At 33.0% G+C, this 12,516-nt stretch overlaps 1 protein-coding gene across 18 annotated transcripts in view; it reads left to right on the top strand.

The window, feature by feature from the left end:
• LOC143202294 (coiled-coil domain-containing protein AGAP005037) overlaps positions 1-12,516 on the top strand; it is a 526,529-nt gene that overhangs the window by 488,506 nt on the left and 25,507 nt on the right. For 12 of the 18 annotated variants that reach the window (XM_076413731.1, XM_076413730.1, XM_076413745.1 and 9 more), the window contains 5 exons: positions 789-878; positions 6,483-6,545; positions 6,648-6,923; positions 12,001-12,217; positions 12,273-12,428. In XM_076413731.1, coding sequence (XP_076269846.1) covers positions 789-878; positions 6,483-6,545; positions 6,648-6,923; positions 12,001-12,217; positions 12,273-12,428 — 802 coding nt within the window. The remainder of the gene's footprint in view (positions 1-788; positions 879-6,482; positions 6,546-6,647; positions 6,924-12,000; positions 12,218-12,272; positions 12,429-12,516) is intronic. The other 6 variants (XM_076413747.1, XM_076413740.1, XM_076413742.1 and 3 more) reach the window with 3 other exon arrangements.

Raw genomic sequence — 12,516 nt, forward strand, 5'->3', positions numbered from 1 at the left:
CGCCACCTTATAAAACAACTATGAAGAAGGCATAAAAGCAATTTTATGAAAGAATATAGTAGCTATTGAAAATAGTCTATCGAATTCATAAAATATTTTTTTTTTAAATCGTAAGTAAATTTGTTACAAGACATGCTATACCAATATTAATGATAAAATAAGTTAAAATTGAAAACATATTTTCCAGTTTCTTGGTACTTCATAATTGATACTTATTTGATAAAATATATAGTTCTATGCTTATTTTGGTAGCACTGTATTTTTGAAAATAATATTGACATATGGTTTTTTACTTTTGGTCATATACAATATTACTATATTACAACATTATTATGAACATACATGTAAGTACAATGATATAATTTTATATCTTAGAAACAAACTAACATAATTTAAGAAGAGTCAAAAACTTGAGTTTAATAACTAAGAGCACTTTATCTATCTCCCTTCCAGAAGATACTGGATGCTTTAATTAACACCCTCTTTGCTGTATTATATCTCTCCGTAACCCTACTTTCTCTTCTTATGATCTTGATTAATATGATTTAGAACGTTTACCCTAAGGAACTTCGATAGTTCGAAGCCTCAAAATTTAAGCAGTACCTCAAAATGAAGACAAAATCGGTTATTCTTCCTGCTACCTATTGAAGAATATTTTCGGCAGTTTTTAAATAGTTTTTGGATGGTGTACTGGAACCGATTTCGTCTTCGTTGTACTGTTGACATGATCCTAATTGGCGATTTCGTATTTTTGTATAACGTTTTGTTTTTTTGTGTGTGATTTTTAGATAAATCCGTCTCATTTGAGAAGTCAGTTTCGTTTAGCGACGAACCGCCTGACATGAATTCACCTAAACAGCATAGTCCTCAACATGCAGGTAATGTATACATCTAAAAAAAGCAGATTTGAGCTAAGAAGACGGAATTTATAAAATTTTCCGAATATAAAAATCGAATACATTCTAATTATTAAAACACTAAGTATAACAAACACGTAATTAATATATAAGTGGTTATGATCCATCTGTTGATTTCTTTTTATTTCATACTATTGAAACTGAACCTTTCAAAATCGATTAGGTCCCCATTTGCAGGAAGTCCAATATTCTTGTAATAGATAGCTGCTAGCTGATATTTCGTACTAAAACACTTATTTGACAGTTTAGTTAGTTGACTCTGATTTGCTTAACCTTTCTTCAAATATTGACACCGAAAAAGATAAAATATACTATATTTTACAATTTTTCTTTGATGAAACTGAGAGCGTAAGCCGGGCGACTATTTATGAATACTGTTTATAATTTTGATAGTATAACAACCAATCTGGGGCAATTTTCTTTTCATCGATTCCATTCCGGTAGTTTCGGTATCAAAGACAAACAAATTCTGACCCATTTCTGAAGCGGAGGGTAACTGGCGATGAAAAGTGCATTACTTACGATAACGGCAAATATGAAGGCTTTGTTGTGCATGTGTGGTGAAATTGGCAAGGAATATACTAACAAGGAGTTATCAGAAAAATCAACTTATTAGTACCTGTTTCTGTTCATGACAAATTATTTCGCTGGTGAACTAACCTCAAGTGAAGCTTCTGAAAATCGACTAAAACCGTTTTTCTTTTTGCAATATACAAATGGGCTTCAACGATAGAAGGATAACGTAATTGCCTTCAAGATGACAACAATTTATCGAACGAAACGACGTATATATCACCTAAATAAGACCATTACTCTACATGAAGACTTCCATATCATGGAAGAAAAGTGGATTTATTATTACTACACCAATTAATTTTGGAAGACAACATTCATTAACTACTTCTAACTACAGTACTGTTTATGGCTCTATTTAGGGATCATCAGTTGTTACATCATTTGCGTATCACCGATCCTTTCCAGTCCAGAGTGCTCTTTGTCTTCGGTATCAAAATAACCACCTTTAAAATGTCGAAACCTGTAGCCCATATTTTGAAATTGATGAAGCATGGTTGCCATCAGCTTCACACAGCATTCGATTTGATTTTCACTCTTTCTTCATATCCCACCAAATATTCAGTAGAACCACCTTTATGTGGATGTCCTGTTTTGGTGTCAATATACTGGATTGTCACCTAGTTTAGACATTTAAAATTCCTTCTTTTTGTGAGTAATCATTACATGTTGACCTATGTTGTATTCCACCAACACATCTGGGACCAACCTTCCAAAATTTTGGATTTCGGGTTTCACATTTTTGTCCCATTTACACAAATACTTGGATGTAGATATTTCAGTGACTCCTAACTGACCTGAAAGCTAATGTTACCTTTGCCATAGGTCTTCAGGCAGCAAAATTTCCAATTCCGCATTTTCAAACCATCGGAGCAATTTTTCAATAAGATTTATAGTGATCATTAACCATTCCTGATACACAACATATTAACATTCAGCACCAGGAAAACAAAAAATTGATTAATAAACTTTAAAACCATTTTTCTTGCTTAAATTCGTATGGACTGCATTGATGAATATACAGTTGTTGTCGAAAACTGTATTATTCTAGAGGGATATATATATATATACATATATATAGATATATATATATATATACATATATATATATATATATACATATATATATATACATATATATATATATATATATATATATATATATATATATATATATATATATATATGTGTGTGTGTGTGTGTGTGTGCAGAGCTCTGAAATCATAGGTTTCATTCAACCAATGATTTAATGTCGATTCTTTCATAACCATAAATGGGCATAAACATTTAAACACATTTTAAGCTACAAAAAATGTGTACAAATTAAATATTACCATATGACATAATAGCCATAATTGAAGAATTCATTAGATCCTAAACGTCAGCATCAATTAACAACATATTTTTGTAACTGTTTTGGATACACATAATTCGGAAATCTAAACAATAAATAAGACCGCTTCAGAAAATGTCATTTCGCATAACAAAACAACGCGGCTCCATCTCTAATCTGATATTCTTCACGTGCTCAAACACTTAATCAGTAATTAAAAAAACACTACACCAGACCAATTAGTCAAAATCAAATCGTACACGCTCCGAGAAACTTTCCAGAATATCCTCCAATGAAGCTTGATAAATTATGACTCTAGCCGACTAATAATAATTAGAGCAGGGCGGCATCATTAGCGATCATTTATTTTAGCGTTTACTGAGTCAGCTGAATGGAATTCTTCAATTTATTTTATCCGACATTATCGTTATTGCACCTATTTATCTTTTGGTCCCTGAAGGCGAGGAGGATTCGGCAAGCAACAAGTGGATCGAATATTAATCGTTTAACATACTTTATACCGAATGTTTTCTAACATATATTCTATTCAATTAAAATATCAAATCTTTAATTATCATGAACTATTTTATATAAATTCGAACAATCATATCCAAAATATTCAATAAAAGATCTCAACAATTCAGGATATATTTATGTAAAAAAGCCCAGTTGCAGGAATGACACTGTCAGAAAGATTATACTTCTTCCTTTAGTGAATAATTATCCAGCTAGCCTCATGTTTTACATCAATTAAACATTGTTAAAAAATAGCACAAAGAAACGCTCTGGTGTTTATCATGCACATCAACATTATCTGCAGAATGATTTGACACAACTATAGCAACATATCTAAGTTCTAAAATTTGGATGAAACATAATAAATCAAAACAAACTAGAGAAAAATTTCAACTGCTTTTCTGTAAGCAAATGCTGGAACCTCTTTGGATGCATGGTATTCAAATTTGCAGATGGTTTTTTAGACGAAAATGAGATATCAGCATACGATAGTAAGAGCCAATAAATAAATGCTGTGGAAGAGGTGAACAAAGTATTAGGTGTTTGCGTGTATTTTGATCAACAATATTTATTGGTGAAAATGAAATGTATCACTATAAACAACTGTGAAACAACCTAACCTAACCTAACTGTTGAATTCAATAGCTTTGTTATTCCTGTACATAAAATAACAGTTTTGCAGTTAATGTGATTGAGTTATTCTATACACTGAATTCATTTAAATCAATTTGCTGTCCAAGCCCATCAACAACAATTAATAACTTCCAGGTGTTTACTTAACTGAACAGGCGTTGTGACAGAAATTTGACTTGACAGAGAAAAAGAATAATTTTCTATGTTGGAGTATAATCGGCGATGAGAAGTGGATCTAGTACGACAATCATGAATGCAGAAAGTGATGATCCATCCACATTGACACCGAAGGCGCTGTAGATATTCAGCAATATGTAGTGTCCCCGAGCTGCTGCTGATAACTGAATAAAACTGTTACTGCAGATGTCTACCGGCGTCAATGGAATAAAGTCGTCGACGAATTATTGCCAAAAATACCATCAATAACAAGTGACAGACACAAACCATCCCCTTACATAACAGCCATTGGACACGTATTGTAAGAGTTTTGGTGAATAATCTCTTGTAACTCGAATGAGAAGTTATGCCGCACCCAGTGTACCCACCAGACATAGCACCTTCCGATTACCACTTGTTTATATCGATACAGCATAGATTGGCTGGCAGAGGGTTTCAAAATGATAAAGAAAAGCGAAAATGGATCGATGATTAGATAACTGCCAAACCAACATCATTCTTTCAATACGATATTGTCATGTTGTCAGAAATATGGGAAATATTTTGACTAATATATTGTACCAATTTTTCTCAATAAAAGTCTTTTTAAGGTTTAAAAATACCAGAATACAGGAAAGCGCCTAATAGACCCAAAACATTGCTTACTTAGAAAGCATTGGTTTAAAGGGAGTAGATTCACCAAACAAATTTCATTATAAATTGCCAAGACAAGAAAGAAATTAATCGCTATATGATGTTCGGTTTTTAAATTATGTTGGACATATAAATGATTGGGTGGATGCGCCTAAATGTGACGTCCTTATGTATATATGGTTGCATAAGTAGATGTCAAAGTAGTTTCCTGTAAAGTAAGCCATCTTGATTCATTCTGTGTTGGGGCTTTAACCGAGTGTACTGTGTATTTTACTCAAAGTATTGTGTATCGATAGATAGATATCGCTACTTTTTCCATCTCTCAGGCAATTTACAGATTCCATCCAAAATAACCATCTTTTGAGGTTTTCTACGACTCGATGTTTTGGTATTTTCATAAGAAATGAAGCGCTGCTCAGACAGATCGCGACTCATATGTCGGAATAAGTAATAATCAGAAGGAGCAAGGTCTGGAAAATACAGCGGGTGGGGTAGCACATCCCATTTTAATGTTTCCAAGCATGGTTGCACCGGTTTTACAACATGTAATCGAGCATTGTCATGTCAAATAAAAACATTATTTTGTCTTCATTCCGGCCAATTTTCACGCCATACTCGGCTCGAAAACATCGATCGTAGTCTATAGCAATCCCCATCGATGGTTTCATTAGGTTTTAGCGGCTCATAGTATACTGCACTAAGCTGATCCCACCAAATACAAGAGCATTAGCTTGGAGCCATGGATATTCGGCTTTGTCGTTCATGTTGATGCATGGCCAGATGATCCCCATTATTTTTTTTCGCTTCGCGTTATGATAATGGATTCACTTTTCATCATCAGTAACAATACGACGCAAAAAACTGACTCATTGTCATTGAAGCAACATGACCAAAGGCGTTTCAATGTATCTTGGCCTCAAGGCCCTTTCGGATCATTCCCATGTTTAAGTGATTGGAAATAGTTTATTATATTACTCTCAACCATTCTGAACATCACTGAACATCTTCGGCTAATGACTTCAATCAATATTATCAAATCAAACCAATACTCATATATTGAAATCGATGAAGCATGGTTGCCATAAGATTCACATACCATTCGATGAGCTTCTGCCGCTTTTTTCGCAAATGTGATTTACTCGGTACAAATTCAGACATTCTCAAGGAACTGAAAAAATTGACAACATGAAGTTGATTACAGATCAGGTACATATGTGCGGTTTAATATAAAGTAACAGCATCTGTTGTAAATCCTTTAAAATTAATGTATAGACCTGATATTTCAAATTCAATTATTTTATTTCTTGGATATTATTATAATCAATCAAACATAGAATTATATAAAGTTTTTATAAAGTTAGACTATAACAATTTATCTTTATATTTAGAACAAAATACAGCTCATTGTATATAGTATAACCATTTAACTAGCAAACCTTAGATATAATACCGATAACAGCCTCTTATTTCGACTGTAACTTGAATGATATTAACATTATTTCACCATTTTCTTTATATAGAATACCCATTTGTAATAATAATACCCTCAACTGAGTTATATAGTATTTTAGATACGGACTAATGTTTCTGGTATGTTATTGATATTGATGATAATTCGTTTAACTTATTTCTTGCATGTCCTGTTGTTTATTTTTGATTTACTAACTGCGTTCCTTTTTGATATGTTTGCTTCCCATCAGCGGACACCAAACCTACCAAACCCGCTATTAAATCATCAACACTACCGAGAACGTCGTCGCAGGGTAAGTATCCGATCGATGTGGTCCATTTTCCATTTCCCTGAACTCAGCCGGTCGTCCGTCATCCGATCCGTCGATTGCCAATGATCTATTTGACATTTTCAGAACGAGATAGGCTTAAGCCGGCGCCGCCACCAAAACCAGCTTCTCTGTCGCCGGGTCAATACGACAGCCGGATATACAGAGATCTGCAGCTGACGCCGGAGATGTACAATCAGCTTAGGGGTCTGCAGAAGAAGGCGAAGGATTTGCGGGCGGAAGTAAGGAATTTGCGCAGGATGTCGCAGGCTCAGGCTCATTCCGTGAAGGAGACTATCAGGGATACGTTCATAAAGATCAGGGCTATGTTGCTGGCTGGTGGAGAACAGGTTTGGCAAGCTGGTAAGTAAGAAATTATTGACAAAATAGTATATTAGCTGTACTGAACTTCATCTAAGTTCATACAGTTGTGTTTGAAAACCTTTTGTCGGATAAAATCGTGGTTTAACAGTAGACAGACAATGAACTGGAAACACTGCAAAGCATTGTGGATATCAAATTTTAATTAACCTGTAGAACTTTTTAATAAATCCCAAGATCCAAGGTTCTTTTAAATTAAATATTGCATGTATCTTTATAATTTGTTAACTTTGTCAACTAAACCTTTGTCGAAAAAAAAATGGTACATAGAAAAAAGAATACGTCTGTTACTCCCTATTTTTGGTTTTTTTGCATAGATACGTCGTTCAATTGGCGTCAATAGATATTTGTATTTATTATTTGGTTATTACATTGTTACTAGCCATTGCAGACTAACCTCCAATTTGTTTTTACAATTACTTAAATCTAGGTATATCTCTAGAAGGACTCGGTGGCCCTATTTAAGTATCTGGCATTTTTATGTATTAACAATACTGTTTTTTTATGAAATGCACTGCACTATACTACGCAAGATCATTTAATTCTTTTAAGTCTGCGTCCTGTTCTGATGATAAGAGTTGAAATACTTCGATACTAATATAAAAATATAGTATCTCCTCATGTCTGCTTGCGACTCGCTTGATTTCCTGAGTAACAGTCGGTACCGGAAGATGTCGGTGTAAGTAATCAGTCCTGTAGTATCTGGGTGTAGCTACAATATTTTTAGGAAAAATTTGTTCTTGAAAACTTGTATTTGTATCACTTTTAGGGGAACATCTTCATAATTGAATATCCATGTAAGTTTCAATACTTGTATAATGGTAATTTCTTATGTACTGATAATTGTGTTCTTATATCAGAACTCCAGTTCTTTCCTTTTCTTTTTTTACATGTTCCTTCCAGCGAAGTTTTGCATGAAGATTAACTACGAGATTTACGCGTTGTTGCTATTATTATTTATTGTTATTGGTTCTCGTGCGATCTGAATATACATGAACTGTACATTCAAATATTTACTTTCGTTAATTTTTATTTTCCAGGTTTAGATCCAATTGTTCATATTTTCACTTGCCTGTTAAAACTTTTCTTTTGGCTTCTTCATTATTATCTCCGACAGTAAACATCACTGTATGATCAGTAAATGTAGCCAACACTTGTATAGAGTAGGTAAAGAATTGACCCCAATACATTTTCTAGTCATATATTTGTTCTAGCTTCTTTTATTTTATAAAAACCTTCCTCTTGTTTGACTTTAAACATTCTGGCTGTAATATAAGGTTTTATGTTATTCTATGCCCCGATCATTGTTCAATGCTTATTAATAAATTGAAGCTGTTGTAATAGATATCTGCAGTAATAGTTTCATTCGGTTTTAACAGTTAGTAATAAACCACACTTTTCGACAATATTCCGCTTGAGTGTATACACTGAATAACTTAATAATAGTAAATAGAAAACTATTAATGTATGTAAACAAATGTCAGAACCATCGAATTTAACAGTTAGGTTAGGTTGCTTAACAGTTATTTACATTAATTCTTCGCATTTTCACGAATAAATATCACTGATCAAAATACATGCAATCACCTAGTATTTTTCAATAAGTAGAAACGAAGCGGAAGTTACAGGAAATTATGATGAAAGAGAGATTTATTTAAGAATAACTTTATTTTTTAATATAATTTCACTCAACTCTAATACATTTATCTTAGCATTATTCTCAAACTTGTATAACTATTCCAGTACTGAAGTCGGAAATCTGACGAAATGTTCTGAAGCATTTCGTGTTCTAATTCACTTATTTTAACGATGATTTTTTAGCTTTGAGAGGGTATGTTACCTTTATGAAAACTAAATTTAACAATTAAATGTTAATTCTGCCTTTGTAAAGGAAAATTCAAAAATGGTGTCGATTTTGGTTCTATTGTTGACGAATAGATGATCCTTGGCAAACTTATTGAACAGCCTAGTATATCCAAGCCTGTGTATGTTTTAATTTTAGCTTCGAATCTATAGCTTTCAAGAATTTTTCAAAATCAAGTAATACATTTTTCTATAATCACCTATTATATATTGTAATATAACTAAAAATATTATTCAAAGGCCGTAGCGAGTGGCTTGGTGCATATTACGATCCTCGAAGCTGTAACAATAACCAGCTATTTAGCAAGTAAAATATCAGTCCTGGAGACGAATCTGCATATTGAGTCCGATGCAGTAAGATCTCCTCGGGCAGCTAGATGCGCTTACTTACGGAAATATTTCAGACACCATTTTGAATTGCAAATTTTCGCCACTTTTAGGGGACGTGACGGATGAATACTGATATATTTTTGCAACTTTTGAAGCAAATACGTTGTAACTAATTTAGGGACTATTTTAATTTTTATATGGAACACCAATACAATGTATAGTATTGCTCATGAATTTTAAATCACTGGAATACACTATGGAGATATCCCAACTTTATTAGAAGGTACCTCACATTTTTTTTTGATAACATCTTTATTAGATACGCTTAGTACAATCTTAATTATAAATTAATTTATTACTATATTTCATTTGTACTTGGATTAATTCACAAGCAAGATGAGTGCGAGAAAATACATCAATATATATTCCTCAATTATAAAATTATAATAACTTAAGCTATAGTTTACACTAAAGGTATACACTTTATATAAGTTCGTATGGTTTAATAATCTTCTTTCGGGTTTCAAGACGAAATCATGGATAACTTCATAAATCCATTTGATTTCCAGATCATCGTGCAGTTCTTCTTTGGTTACGTAGCGATAGACATTGGTAATCAATCGGAGAACCTTGTTTTGACAGCGTTAGATGACTAGTTGATTTGAATTTTTAGTACAACCCCATATTTTCACCCTATAGGCTTTATGATCAACCTCTTTGAAGTAATTAAAACACTTTATCTTTATTTCATGTTACTAACAACATGACCTTTTACCTCTCTGTAACTGTTAATATTTAAACCATTCTACTGGCAAACTGATCATTTTATCATCATTGCGATTATAATATTTCCTATATCAGTTATAGAGAGGTATCTTTAGATATTTTTTTTCAACCATTAATTCCGCTAATTCTTCAGTAAACTATTCCGACATCCAAGATTATCAAGATTTTCAATAAAGACTTAAAATCACTCTCTATTTCCAATTCACATCTCTTTAGAACTGCCTTAGTCTTGATTAGATGACTGTGCTTGAAGGGGTCATTATATGTTTCATTCCGGGAGAAAGTTGTTGTCCTCCTTTGATAAATATGTCCAAACATTACCATCACATTTTTAAATATAAACCTGTATATCACAGTGTTATCGTATAATTTCCAACGAACGAACAACGAAAAATTAAACCATTTTTCATCATCCTTTTCTTAATTAAAGGGCAAAAACTCCATGTTTGAAAAATATTAAACCAACATTAGTTTTTGGAATAATCATTATATTAAAAATTATATACTGGTATGTAAGTTGAGATATTTACCTTATTTTAAATGATAATCAAATGCTTTATTTCACCATCACTAAAGACATTTTTAATTAATTATTTTTGTTTTTTATATATCTAGTCATTAAAACTAGGTATGTTTATAATTTCAGCTCATTTTTCAAATGAATTCTATACGCTTTAATATTCTTACACACTTATCTAGCCAAAAAAACATGAAAAACATAAACCAAACTCTGATATATCTATGTTGGGTTTGTTACAGTTGTACTTGTTTTCCTTCTAATTGAAAATGAAACTCTTGCCTCAACAGTTTTTCTTAAAACATAATCATTTTCCTTTAAAGTTTGCGCCAACTGAGTTTTGCAACGATGGAAATACAATGTCTTCAATGTGTCACATGTAGTGTGTATTCAATGTCCTCATAACTAAGCCGGCTTAGCAATACATAAAATAGCTGATTATTGCTATTAAAGCCCATTAAACAATTGTCGAGTTTCTTTTAAACGATTAAAGGAAATGTTAATAAGATATATAATAGATTAAAGGCCATATGCCTAGTTAAAAATATAGATAAATTAGTTGTTAATTTATTATTAAATTGCATATAAAAATTGGAAAGTATTTTAATGGCCTAGGAAAGGTTCAAACTGAGGTGTAATATCCAAAGTCGCAAGCTTATATCCAGCATAACACGTTCATTCAACTAACAAACAGACACCTTGAACTCATTAATAATGATCCGTCCCACCACCATTGCTACATAATCTATATTTAAAATATAAAATATCCCAATGGACACCCTTTATATTAATTTACAGCATAAAGCAGTTTCAATTGATCAATGGTATACACAAATTAAACATTAACATTTTTCAATGTAGTCACCTCTATGCTCTACACACTTTTTCCGACGATTTGAAGGCTTGAATATTCCTTCTTCATAAAAAGTTTGAGGGCGGTTTGTCACTTAATTGAGCACATACTTGTTCCTCTACTTGCTCATCGCTTTCAAATCTCTTACCTCCAAGTGATTCTTTCAAGGGTGTAAACATAAATAATCACGAGGTTACAAGTCAGGGTTATAACGAGGGTCCTCGATGTTTTCCCAGTGCATTTCTTCCAATTTATTCCCCGTCAAAACTGCGGTTTGTGGCCTGGCGTTGTCATGAAGAATGATGATGTCTCCAATGGCATACCCTGTCGTTTGATTCGATATGCACTTTTTGTGACCGGATTTACTGTTAGTTGACCGTGAAGAAAATTAAGGAGTAAAACTCCCCCTAAAGTTAAAGAAAACAAATGCAAACACTTTTTCGACTGATGGGCGGGTTAGGTTCATCCTTTCTCGCCATTCCTTACTCGCCATGTTTGAGTAGGGAGTGTAATTATGAACTTCCCAACTCCAATTTCCCCCCTCCTTATAAATCAAAGAACACTCAAGCATCGAATCCTCTAGATCGGAATTATGTGCTAGCTTGTCAAGTAGTAAAATTAAGGTCTATATTTGATATTTCCCCTCGTATATGCACCATATTTATTATATATTAACTGCTGTATATAATACTATATTGTTTTCATTTAAGGAATGGATCAAGAACGTGTACGACTAACACGTGAGGAGGATTTATACAAACAAGAAATGTTACGCTTGGAAAAAGACCTCGGCGACCTAGAATCTACCGTCGAAGAACTACGAGGCAACGTTATAAACAGGAAAACCAGAGTAAACATGTCCGACGTGGAAAATATGGCTCTAATATTAAGTAAAAGCTCAAAAACGGTAGCTGATTTAAAATTAAGGTCAGTGCGATCATTGATATAGCGAAATTTACATAAAACCTTGCTGTTTTGCCAGATTCCCCGGCCTACAGGATAGTATGAAAGCGTTACTGACAACCGAAATGGATAAAATGATGCGGGAGGAGAAGTTCCTGAAGGAAGAACCGGAGAGGTTGGAGAGTGCCCTGAGACGCTGTAAAAAACTGACCGGTACCCTCGTAACGCTTAAAAGGTATGATAAATATTATGTTCCATGTATTTATTTTGATTTTTTAGGTTGGTGCGCTTGTATTTCTGTTTTATCGTCAGCAAAAAAACTC

The sequence above is a fragment of the Rhynchophorus ferrugineus genome, unplaced genomic scaffold, assembly GCF_030347505.1.
Source record: "Rhynchophorus ferrugineus isolate W39M unplaced genomic scaffold, kcgeb_rfMv2 rfM9, whole genome shotgun sequence".
In the NCBI taxonomy this organism is placed as follows: Eukaryota; Metazoa; Arthropoda; class Insecta; order Coleoptera; family Curculionidae; genus Rhynchophorus; species Rhynchophorus ferrugineus.